The sequence below is a fragment of the Schistocerca cancellata genome, chromosome 3 (assembly GCF_023864275.1).
Source record: "Schistocerca cancellata isolate TAMUIC-IGC-003103 chromosome 3, iqSchCanc2.1, whole genome shotgun sequence".
NCBI classification, from domain to species: Eukaryota; Metazoa; Arthropoda; class Insecta; order Orthoptera; family Acrididae; genus Schistocerca; species Schistocerca cancellata.
The window spans coordinates 714,450,181-714,463,084 of NC_064628.1; the positions used below are offsets into that span (position 1 = coordinate 714,450,181).

The window sequence follows — 12,904 nt, forward strand, 5'->3', positions numbered from 1 at the left end:
GCTTTCCCAGGATTCATAAGCCTTTAGACCTTGGTTTGGATGAGATATACCGACGACATTTTGCCATATGTACTCAGGCTGAAGCTGACCTGTTGAAATTTTTGGTATCTCCTAATTAAATTTCACATGCTCCTTATACACATCTCATGTCACTTTTTTCATGTTGACTGCATCTTCACCAAATGTCAGACATCCTTTTCATGTCAAATGCTCCCCTTCCTTCCTTCCTCCATACAACCTTGACATTCAAGGCAAATGTATATGTAACTATCCCACCAGAATAATTCAAAAACAAATTTACACTCCTGGTATTGCTGATCCCTCCAAAAAATCCTAGGAGTACAGCTCTTGTCACTTAGTATTATCTGGATTTTGCAAGTATTAATCAGCTACTTCAACAAGACTATGACTTCCTAAAATCATGCCCTGAAATGAGGCCTATTCTAAATGACGTTTTGCCCACCACCACACATAGAATAGCCTTTTATAGTTCCTGCAATCTGTGCAATGTCCTTGTCAGATCATATGCTCCTTCTGCAACTATGTTCCTACCCTATGGTTCCTACCCCTATGGCCATTATCACTGTAAGACCTTTCTGAAGTGTCATCCTACCATCACCTATACCAGCCCTGTATCTGGAAAAGCATGTACTAGTAAAGGGAGAGTCACCTGTTACACAATACTTGTTGTGTACCAGCTACCAATACTTTTATACCTTCTTTGGAGGTATGAATACCATGAGGTTATTAATTAGCATGAATGGGCATAGACAGATGGTATATAATGGTAATACACAATATCCTGTAGCAGAGCACACTCTATAACATGACAGTCATGACTGTGTTGCCTGTTTCACCATACATGCCATCTGGATTTTCTCTCCTGAAACCAGATTCTTAGAACTTCGCTGGTGGGAATGAACATTTCAATATGCATTCGTTCTTGGCACCTACCTTGCCTGCATTTATGTCAATTTCTGTGGTTTTTCTGACCAGTCTTTTTTTCCCCTATCCTCTAACCTGCCTATCATGTACAATGCACTTAGAGTTCTGTTCCTATTTAATCTCGCACAATTTTTTCCAGTAATCTGAACTGTGCTTATTGCCCTTTGTTCCACTTTTAAGTTTTCAGCTTTTCAAATCTCGTCCAGTGCAGGCAACCAACAATCAATCTTTCCTTCTCATCTCATCCAGTCTCTCATGACCTGGGGTTCTGAGTGGCTTTTCTGTAACAGTCCTCATCTCCTAAACCTTGCCAGTCTGTTTCTTTCATCCCTCTTCATTTCTCTTCAGTGTTTCCTCCAGAAGAAAAAACTGCCAATTCTGAAAAATTGCATATTTGCATATCTTTGCTGTGTGTTTTCTCCTGTCACTGCTCAAAAAGGTATAATTTTGACATTGACTTTCTCTGAAGATAACACCAAAAATGGACAGGTGGGCTTTCAGATTGGTCACATTTGTTTTGTGTGCACTGAGTTACATTTCCATATGTGTGTGTGTGTGTGTGTGTGTGTGTGTGTGTGTGTGTGTGTGTGTGTGTGTGTGTGCCAGTGACTCAGCATCTCTGCAATATGGTGAGTAGCAGCTTTTCATAATACTGAATTTTGTTATTATTTTGCATGGTAATCACTGAATGACCATTTCACTATTTTTAACAATACAGTATATTTCATATTTAGTTATTTTAGTCGATAAAATGAAGCCAAGTGTAAAAAGTATGTTTTAAAAATGGATACAGATCTTTGTATAAATCTTGCATCTAAAAATCACCTAAGAGCATTACCACATAAAGTCTTGAAGGGTTAAGCAAGACATAATTTCAGTATACTGTGAACACTACATGACTGGGGGACTGACATTGGGCCACAATGAATTTATTATACATGGCATGTGTCAAACATTTATTAGAACAAAGCAACAAAGCAGAGAGACTTACTGAATCACATATTAGGATTTCTTCCCATTCTATTTCCTTGTGGAACATGGGAAGAATTACTGAGATTTTCTTGGACACATCTAATTCATTTGACTCCATGAATCATTTCATACATGAACATTATATCAATAAGTGGTTTAAGATGGCAGCGCGTGTTGATGTAGTAATAAATCACTGTAAATTATGAGTATTTAGCATCTACAAAGTTCATATTGCGTGATAAAATACTAAAAAGTGGTATTAGAACATGCCCAGTGATGCATATGTGGTATTGTCCACACTGCTTTGCGAAAGTAAATCTTGGAAACATATCGTGTGCTTGTGGAACAAAGTACAACGGTTATCTAGCTACGACTGCAATGTATCAATATTCAAAGAAGCAACATGCAATATAGAAAACAAAACATCTAATCTAGGACAAAATGATTATGTTGTCATCTTAGCTGGTGCAAACAATATTAATGGATCAAAACATGGTTTTATGACATCACTATATGAAACCATTGCAAAAACTAGGCAAACACAACTAATTCTATGCACAATACCATATAGATATGATATGCCAAATGAAAACTGCAAAATCTACTAAATGAACAGTTACTTGATGCAGAAGGCATCTTACAGTGAACACATCAGAGTTTTAGATGTAAATAGCTTACTTCAACAGAAAGACTTCACTAGGCATGGGCTTTACTTACATAAAAATGGGAAAAGAAAACTGTGTGTTAATCTGCTGAATGCCATCAAAAGTCCACTGGTAACAAGAAGTGCCATAAAATGTGTTACACCAGGACATCAGACATATTTGTGGTCCAATGAAAATAATTTGGTGGACAATCTCAGAAGAATGAGCAATACTGCAGCCGAACCAACAACAACACCAGGAGCTGAAGAGCCATCAGTAACAACAACAAAAGAGAATATGCAGTCAGATCATCAAGGAAAACATCAGAAACAGTGTTAGACAAGAAGAAGGTATCCACAGTCAGCACCAAGTCACCACCAACATCTTGTGCAAAAATCTCGTCAAGTGCCACAAATCAGTCAGCCCATGACATCCAAGCAGTTGTTGTTGTTGTGGTCTTCAGTCCAGAGACTGGTCTGATGCAGCTCTCCAAGCTACTCTATCCTGTGCAAGCTTCTTCATCTCCCAGTACCTACTGCAACCTACATCCGTCTGAATCTACTTACTGTATTCATATCTTGGTCTCCCTCTATGATTTTTACCCTCCACACTGCCCTCCAATACTAAACTGGTGTTCCCTTGATGCCTCAGAACATGTTCTACCAACTGATACCTTCTTCTAGTCAAGTTGTGCCACAAATGTCTCTTCTCCCCAATCCTATTCAATACTTCCTCATTAGTTATGTGATCTACCCATCTATTCTTCAGCATTCTTCTGTAGCACCACATTTCGAAAGCTTCTATTCTTTTCTTGTCCAAACTAGTTATTGTCCATGTTTCATTTCCATACATGGCTACACTCCATACAAATACTTTCAGAAACAACTTCCTGACACTTAAATCTATACTTGATGTTAACAAATTTCTCTTCTTCAGAAATACTTTCCTTGCCACTGCCAATCTACATTTTATATCCTCTCTACTTCAACCATCATCAGTTATTTTGCTCCCCAAATAGCAAAATTCTTTACTACTTTAAGTGTCTCATTTCCTAATCTAGTTCCCTCAGCATCACCTGACTTAATTCGACTACATTCCATTATCCTCGTTTTGCTTTTGTTGATGTTCATCTTATATCCTCCTTTCAAGACACTATCCATTCCGTTCAACTGCTCTTCGAATTCCTTTGCTGTCTCTGACAGAATTACAATGTCATCGGCGAACCTCAAAGTTTTTATTTCTTCTCCATGGATTTTAATACCTACTCCGAATTTTTCTTTTGATTCCTTCACTGCTTGCTCAATATACAGATTGAATAACATCGGGGAGAGGCTACAACCCTGTCTCACTCCCTTCCCAACCACTGCTTCCCTTTCATGTCCCTCGACTCTTATAACTGCCATCTGGTTTCTGTACAAATTGTAAATAGCTTTTCGCTCCCTGTATTTTACCCCTGCCACCTTCAGAATTTGAAAGGGAGTATTCCAGTCAACATTGTCAAAAGTTTTCTTTAAGTCTATAAATGCTAGAAATGTAGGTTTGCCTTTCCTTAATCTAGCCTCTAAGATAAGTCGTAGGGTCAGTATTGCCTCACGTGTTCTGATATTTCTACAGAATCCAAACTGATTTTCCCCGAGGTCGGCTTCTATTAGTTTTTCCATTTGTCTGTAAAGAATTCGCATTAGTATTTTGCATCTGTGACTTATTAAACTGATAGTTCGGTAATTTTCACATCTGTCAACACCTGCTTTCTTTGGGATTGGAATTATTAAATTCTTCTTGAAGTCTGAGGGTATTTTGCCTGTCTGATACATCTTGATCACCAGATGGCAGAGTTTTGTCAGGACTGGCTCTCCAAGCAGAAACAGCAAAAAAATGTGCAGCCACACTCCAAATCAGTAGCACTGGAAACTGTGACAAGATCTTCAACACAAAAAAGCAGACCTCCAGCCTACAGCCAGGATTTTTTATGGGCAAGAATACCTGTAGCTTCCTACTAGCAGTAAACCAAAGGAAAACAGATACAGAGCAAAATCCTCATGAACCAAAACTACAAGAAAACCCAGTGAGTGGTCTCAAAAATCATTCCATTGGAAAACAGTCACTATTATCCTTTACAATATTACACCGTAATGTGCAGTCCATGTTTAATAAGTTACTAGAAATAGATCTCTTCCAAAACACAAAGTCACACTTAGCTGTTCTCTGTATTACTGAACACTGGTTAACAGAAGACAAAATTTAAAAAATTCCACTTGGCGAATTTACTCTAGCTGGTTATTCTTGTTGGAACAAAAGTAAGGGAGGTGGTACAGCAATCTATGTCAAAAAAATTTAAGCTCAAAAGCCTCACAAAGTACAATAATATGCAAATAGAAACAGACTTTGAATTCTCCTTAATTATCTTAACAGACTATAATCTATTGATACTGAATGTATATAGAGCCCCTGATGGGAACATCCAAACCTTCAATCACTCCCTCGAAGCACTACTCACAAAAATTCATTCAATTAACAAAAATCTATTAATAAGTGGAGATTTTAATATTGATTTCCTCACACCTGGAAAAAACAAAGATGAATTGTTGCATATTACAAATTCGTTCAACCCATCCCTAACTGTAAACACACCAACCAGGATCACAAAAAATTCAAAAACAGGTCTAGATCAGATTTTCATAAACGCAGACAAACTACACCACTCAGTCGAAGCCATCAGCACAGGTTACAGTTACCATGAAGCCCAAATACCGATGTCAAATTTAAATTACATAAGACAATATCCCACAAAAACTAAAATGCAAAGGCAATTTAATGATGATAATATAAGGCTTTTTAACTATCTGTTAAGGGCTGAAAACTGGGCAGAGGTCTATAAAGAAAATTATGTAAACTACATATTTAATTCCTTCCATGAAACATTTATCCACCACTTCAATGCTGTATTTCCACAGAAATCAAGGAAAATCAGAAACAAACATGCAAACTCATTGGTAACAAAATGGATAAGGATCTCCAGCCAAAAAAAGTGTGACTTAAAAAATCCCATCAAACACCATGAAGTCGATGATCAGTTTAGGTCATATTGTAAGACCTATTTTGCAATCTACAGAAAAGTAATCTGACAAGCAAAAAAATTATACAATGATAAATTTATTAAGGAATCTAACAATAAAGTGAAAGGCTTATGGCTTATGAAACAAACAGTAAGCAACATGTTATAAACAAAACATTAAAACTAAACCTAAATGATGAAGTCACATCAGATCCCCACAAAATAGTAAATGGTTTTAATGACTATTTTAGCAAAGTAGCAGAAAATCTGATAAAGAAAAACTGCCACAGACCAAATACTCAACACCAAACACTAATGGAAACCATACCAGTACAGGCATCAATGTTTCTTCACAAAGTCTCCAATACTGAAGTACTTGCAGCTATAAAGGGACTAAAGAATAAGTACTCCAGTGGCAGTGACAACATTCCTGATTTAATTGTAAAGAAATGTGGAGAATCCATTGTAGAACCCCTAACCCAAGTAATAAATGCATCCTTTACAAATGGAGTTTTCCCTGACCTACTAAAGACTTCTAAAATTACCCCACTTCACATAAAGAGCCCTAAAAATGATGTAGCCAATTACAGGCCCATAGCACAACTCAGCTCATTCTCAAAAATATTTGAAAAATTATTTTACACCAGACTGGAAGACTTTACTAATAAACTATCCTTATAAACAAAACACCAGCATGGTTTTAGAAAACAAAAGACGACTACCACAGCTATTTATGAGTATCTCAACAAAACCTTAAAAGCACTGGGTAATAAGGTAATCTCTACTGGTATCTTTTTAGATTTATCCAAAGCCTTTGATGTAATTGACCATACCATACTCCTTAAGAAGCTAGCAAATAAAGGTATAAGAGGAACTGCAAACAAATGGTTAGAATCTTACCTGTCGAACAGATTACAAAAAGTTGAAATTAATTTTGAAAAAAGATTACAACCACCCATCAATGTACTGTCCACTCCTCTGAGGCAATGCCTATTAGATATGGTGTGCCACAAGGCTCAATCCTGGGATCCATACTGTTTCTGCTATACATTGATGAAATAAGCACGAAGCTTGCTACAGGACATACCACACTATTTGTCGATGACACAAGTATACTGATAACAGGTACTGATACAGAGGGCCACAACCAAAAAATTAAACTGCTTATGTCGCCACTCAGCAAATGGTTCAATGAGAACAAACTGATTATAAATATATGGAAAACAATGTACATCAGCTTCAGACTCTCATCCCTAAAACAAGAAATGCCCAGTGTGATTCTAAATAACCAAGAGCTTACGTGTGTGGCCTCTGTCAAGTTTCTTGGCACATGGCTTGAAGAAAATCTTAAGTGGGAGACTCACACACTCATCAACTCCTATCCTTAATAAAAGTCCTCAATCTTTCCTCTCCCACATCCACACCGGCTGTTCAGAGCATCCTCCTACAGGCCAACCACAAATTAGAACAGCATGCCACCCTCCACCTCGAAAAACTATCCAATCTCCTGGTTTCCCACCTCTGGAAAGGCAATTCACTCACTCTCCACAACCTTTCCAGCAAACCTCAACCTCGCCCCATTGCACACAGACCCAGTCTCTCCCATCTACTTAATCTCCCACTTCCAGGTCCACTCCCCCCAAAACTTCAAAATTCTAATCTACACAATCTGGAACCACAACACCCTAATTCAGTAGTTAACCTTTCCTCCAAACCTCTCTTCCAATCCGAAACCTCTGTCCTATCCAAAGGCCTCACCTTCAGTCCTACTCCCAGATTCAACCAAACAGCCCTTGTCAAAGATTTACTGTCCTACACTTGTACTCTCTGCTGGAAATATCACTTTGCCATGAAGAAAAATAATCCTAATCCTACTCCTAATGATCCAACTCCCCAAGACACTATCCAAATTGAACCCTGCCTGCAACAGTTCCGTCCTCCATCACAGCAGGACCCACCTCCTCTTCCTCGAAATCACCCTCTCCAAACCTTCCTGGAATTTCTGACTTCCAGCCTTGCCTCTCAATCCTTCTTGAAAAACCTTAACCCTACTCCCAACATCACCACTGCTGAAGCCCAGGCTATCCGTGATCTGAAGGCTGACCGATACATCGTCATTCTTCCGGTGGACAAGGGTTCCACAACCTTGGTACTTGATCGCTGGGAGTATGTGGCTGAGGGACTGCATCAGCTTTCAGACAACACTACTTACAAAGTTTGCCAAGATAACCCCATTCCTGATGTCCAGGCAGAGCTTCAAGGAATCCTCAGAACATTAGGCCCCCTACAAAACATTTCACCTGACTCTATCAACCTCCTGACCCCACCGACACCCCGCAGCCCTACCTTCTACCTTCTTCCTAAAATTCACAAACCCAATCATCCTGGCTGCCCCACTGTAGCCAGTTACCAAGTCCCCACAGAACGTATCTCTGCCTATGTAGATCAACACCTTCAACCCATTACATACAGTCTCCCATCCTTCATCAAAGACACCAACCACTTTCTCGAACGCCTGGAATCCTTACCCAATCTGTTACCCCCAGAAACCATCCTTGTAACCATTGATGCCACTTCCTTATACACAAATATTCCGCACGTTCAGGGCCTCGCTGCGATGGAGCAGTTCCTTTCACACTGATCACCTGCCACCCTACCTAAAACCTCTTTCCTCATTACCTTAGCCAGCTTCATCCTGACACACAACTTCTTCACTTTTGAAGGCCAGACATACCAACAATTAAAGGGAACAGCCATGGGTACCAGGATGGCCCCCTTGTACGCCAACCTATTCATGGGTCACTTAGAGGAAGCCTCCTTTGTTACCCAGGCCTGCCAACCCAAAGTTTGGTACAGATTTATTGATGACATCTTCATCATCTGGACTCACAGTGAAGAAGAACTCCAGAATTTCCTCTCCAACCTCAACTCCTTTGGTTCCATCAGATTCAGCTGGTCCTACTCCAAATCCCATGCCACTTTCCTTGACATTGACCTCCACCTGTCCAATGGCCAGCTTCGCACGTCCGTCCACATCAAACTCACCAACAAGCAACAGTACCTCCATTATGACAGCTGCCACCCATTCCACATCAAACGGACCCTTCCCTACAGCCTAGGTCTTCGTGGCAAATGAATCTGCTCCAGTCCGGAATCCCTGAACCATTACACCAACAACCTGAAAACAGCTTTCGCATCCTGCAACTACCCTCCCAAACTGGTACAGAAGCAAATAACCAGAGCCACTTCCTCATCCCCTCAAACCCAGAACCTCCCACAGAAGAACCCCAAAAGTGCCCCACTTGTGACAGGATACTTTCCGGGACTGGATCAGACTCTGAATGTGGCTCTCCAGCAGGGATACGACTTCCTCAAATCCTGCCCTGAAATGAGATCCATCCTTCATGAAATCCTCCCCACTCCACCAAGAGTGTCTTTCCGCCGTCCACCTAACCTTCGTAACCTCTTAGTTCATCCCTATGAAATCCCCAAACCACCTTCCCTACCCTCTGGCTCCTACCCTTGTAACCACCCCTGGTGTAAAACCTGTCCCATGCACACTCCCACCACCACCTACTCCAGTCCTGTAACCCGGAAGGTGTACACGATCAAAGGCAGAGCCACGTGTGAAAGCACCCACGTGATTTACCAACTGACCTGCCTACACTGTGAAGCTTTCTATGTGGGAATGACCAGCAACAAACTGTCCATTCACATGAATGGACACAGGCAGACAGTGTTTGTTGATAATGAGGATCAACCTGTGGCTAAACATGCCTTGGTGCACGGCCAGCACATCTTGGCACAGTGTTACACCATCCGAGTTATCTGGATACTTCCCACTAACACCAACCTGTCAGAACTCCGGAGATGGGAACTTGCCCTTCAGTATATCCTCTCTTCTCATTATTCGCCAGGCCTCAACCTCCGCTAATTTCAAGTTGTTGCCGCTCATACCTCACCTGTCATTCAACAACATCTTTGTCTCTGTACTTCCGCCTCAACTAATATCTCTGCCCAAACTCTTTGCCTTTACAAATGTCTGCTTGTATCTGTATATGTGCAGATGGATATGTGTGTGTGTGTGTGCAGGTGTATACCTGTCCTTTTTTCCCCCTAAGGTAAGTCTTTCCACTCCCGGGATTGGAGTGACTCCTTACCCTCTCCCTTAAAACCCGCATCCTTTCGTCTTTCCCTCTCCTTCCCTCTTTCCTGATTAAGCAACCGTTGGTTGCGAAAGCTTGAATTTTGTGTGTATGTTTGTGTTTGTTGGTGTGTCTATCGACCTGCCAGCACTTTCGTTTGGTAAGTCACATCATCTTTGTTTTTAGATATATTTTTCCCACGTGGAATGTTTCCCTCTATTATATCCTTATTATATAGATAGATAGATAGAGAGAGAGAGAGAGGGAGGGGAGAGAGGGAGGGGGCAGGAGGGAGGGAGAGAGGGAGGTAGAGAGGGAGGCTGGGAAGGTGGTAGGGAGAACGAGAGAAGAGCAGAGAGAGGTGGTAGGGGGAAAAGGCAAGTGTACAATGAGACAGACTGTGCCTAAACAAACTCCATAGAATTTATTTCTTACTTCAAGGTCTGTATTTGAAACATCCATTCAAAAAATAGAGGAAGAAAATATATAAACAAAATAGTAGAGAAGGAATGTTGCTACTCATCATATAGCTGAGGCACAGCTAGGTACAACAAAAAGATTCTCACAATTATAGCTTTCGGCCATTAAGGTCTTTGTCAAGTGAGTCATGTGTGCGAGTTGCATTGGTGTGTTTGTGTGTGTGTGTGTGTGTGTGTGTGTGAGAGAGAGAGAGAGAGAGAGAGGCAGAGAGAAAGAGAGAGAGAAGAGAGAGAGAGAGAGAGAGAGAGAGAGAGAGAGAGAGAGAGAGAGAGAGAATGTCAATTGCTGACAAAGACCTTAATGGCTGTAAGCTATAATTGTGAGAATCTTTTTGTTGTAGCTATCTGTGACTCAGCATCTCTGCTATATGGTGAGTAGCAACTTTCCTTCTGTAATATTGTTACAGTCCTTCCTGGATTTTCCATTGTTTGATAAACAAAATATTCATGGATGAGCTGAAATGGTCAAACTATTGGGGAGGCAGCTGAATCAAGAGCAACAGAAGAAACCAATGGAAAACTCTCATGAGGTCAAACAAGGCAACTGTCACACAATTTGAATTTAAATAATGACAAGCTGGGTTTACATGATAACACCATTGTCTAAGCATATAATGTGGGCTGCTTTATGCCAAAAGTCATTAATAGGATTCATCATGACCAGGGCAGCTATGCTCATAGGTTGGGTTCTTCCTAAGGACTATGTGGAAATTCAGTTAAGTAGAGCCATCCTCTGAGGCATACTTTTCTGCCTTCAGGCAATATCTTCTACCAAGAAGAACTCATTGAAGTAGAATCTTTGTGCTATGTTTTGAAGAACATGTCTCATTTCTGTTACCTACTTCATGAAAGGGAGTAAATTTTGTTTGAAGAGTAAAAAGTAAAAAAAGGAAATAGGTTTCCAAATCCACCAACTAAAACTAGCATTCATCAATTCCTGCTCATATTGACTCTACGTCACACTGTATGGCAGTTATTCCTTTTAGGTGGTGTTGCTACATTTTTTCCATCTAATTTATATAAAGCATGACAATTGTGAAATTTTTTTCTCTGTTTAATATTACACTGGGAGAAATAAGATTAGTACCATTCTTCAGACCCGTAAAAGTTTTTATCATGAAAGCAGTTTATTTTCATACATTGCTTACCTTCAGTGACTCTGCCATAGTAGGTATTTTCATGAGTTCTGCTACTCTTGGGGCTTGTCCATTCAGTAGAAGCTCACTTCCATATTGCTGTGATTGTAGAAGTGATTCACTTTTCTTCCATAAGTCAGCAACAACAGGTGTTACAGGGAAACCATTTTCAGCTAGATTAATTGCTGGGGTCAGCAAGTCAGACAGTGTAAGCTGCAAATTCACATAACTATGATCAGAGTCTCAAAGTCATTTAGTGATTAAGTCTGAGAAAGAAACATTAAAAATTTTGGTCCAAAATTCTAATAAAAATGGATATATAATGAAAATGGGAAGAACAAGAACTGCTTGGTTACTGAGAAGGAAACAAAGATTGAAGCATGTTATGTCCACCAAGATAAATGCATACACAGCACCAGCAATATCATATTTTGTTTTAATTACGACTATGCTGAGGATCTAGTTTGGGTACCATCTAATGTTTGGGAGATGGGAAGCAGTCAAATGATAGAGAACAGGAATGTATTAGTTCAGAGTCTAATGCCTAAAACACTTGATAAACAGTCAATGATGAGTACCCACCATGACAATTAGTGACAGTAATTGATGCCTATAATTTATTTTTAGATGAATAAAGATGATATATTTAAAATGTTCATTTTATAATTATGGAGGCTCAATGCTCCATGTTCCAATCATATTACTTATGTTTTCTGCAAATGTTATTATTCAGTTTACTGGTAAAATCTGTGATGATGTATTGAAGTTCTTAATTTTAGATTGGCACTACCTGTAATATGTTTGAATGATGATAGGAAGGAGTCCATCATTTGTCAGTCAATTCCTCAAATCCATAAATGATAAAATTGGACTGTGTAGATCACAAAATTCTTCTTAGAAAGCCTGATAATTATGGTTCATATGGTAAAGTGAGGATGTGGCTCAAACCATATCTATATGACAGAGGGCAGAAGGCAGTACTGAATAATTCTGCAATGACAGTTGCCTACTCTGACAGAGACATGATGAAATGTGGAGTACTACATGGCTCAGTGCTTGGTCACTTACTTTTCCTAATCTTTACCAATGACCTGCAATGACACACATCACCCTGTCTGCAGACGACGCAGCCGTTGTGATAGACAAACTACCATACTACAGTCTAGAGATGTCTGTGACCACCATATTCAAAGAAGCTCTAGATTTGTTCACTTCAAATGGTTTGTCACTCAATGTATAATACTCAGTTTATTCAGTTTCAAGCATCATACAAAAACTGGAAAATAATGAAATAAAATGTGGTGACAAAGAAATATTGAGAATTGAGTCTTTCAGATTCCTGGGATTACACACTAACAACACCCAAAACTGATTAGTTCACATCATTGACCTATGTAAAAGATTGAATTTGGCAGAATTTATCATTCACTCAATTTCATCTGTTCATGAGCTGGAAACAATCGAAGCTGCATACCTTGGACATTTCAATTTACTTGTGATATATGGCATTGTATTCTAGGGAAACCAG

At 39.7% G+C, this 12,904-nt stretch overlaps 1 protein-coding gene across 1 annotated transcript in view; it reads right to left on the bottom strand.

Annotated features, from left to right (window-relative positions):
• LOC126175715 (glutathione hydrolase-like YwrD proenzyme) overlaps positions 1–12,904 on the bottom strand; it is a 106,947-nt gene that overhangs the window by 66,763 nt on the left and 27,280 nt on the right. Inside the window, exon 5 of the mRNA XM_049922647.1 lies at positions 11,389–11,589. Within this exon, the coding sequence (XP_049778604.1) occupies positions 11,389–11,589 (201 nt within the window). The remainder of the gene's footprint in view (positions 1–11,388; positions 11,590–12,904) is intronic.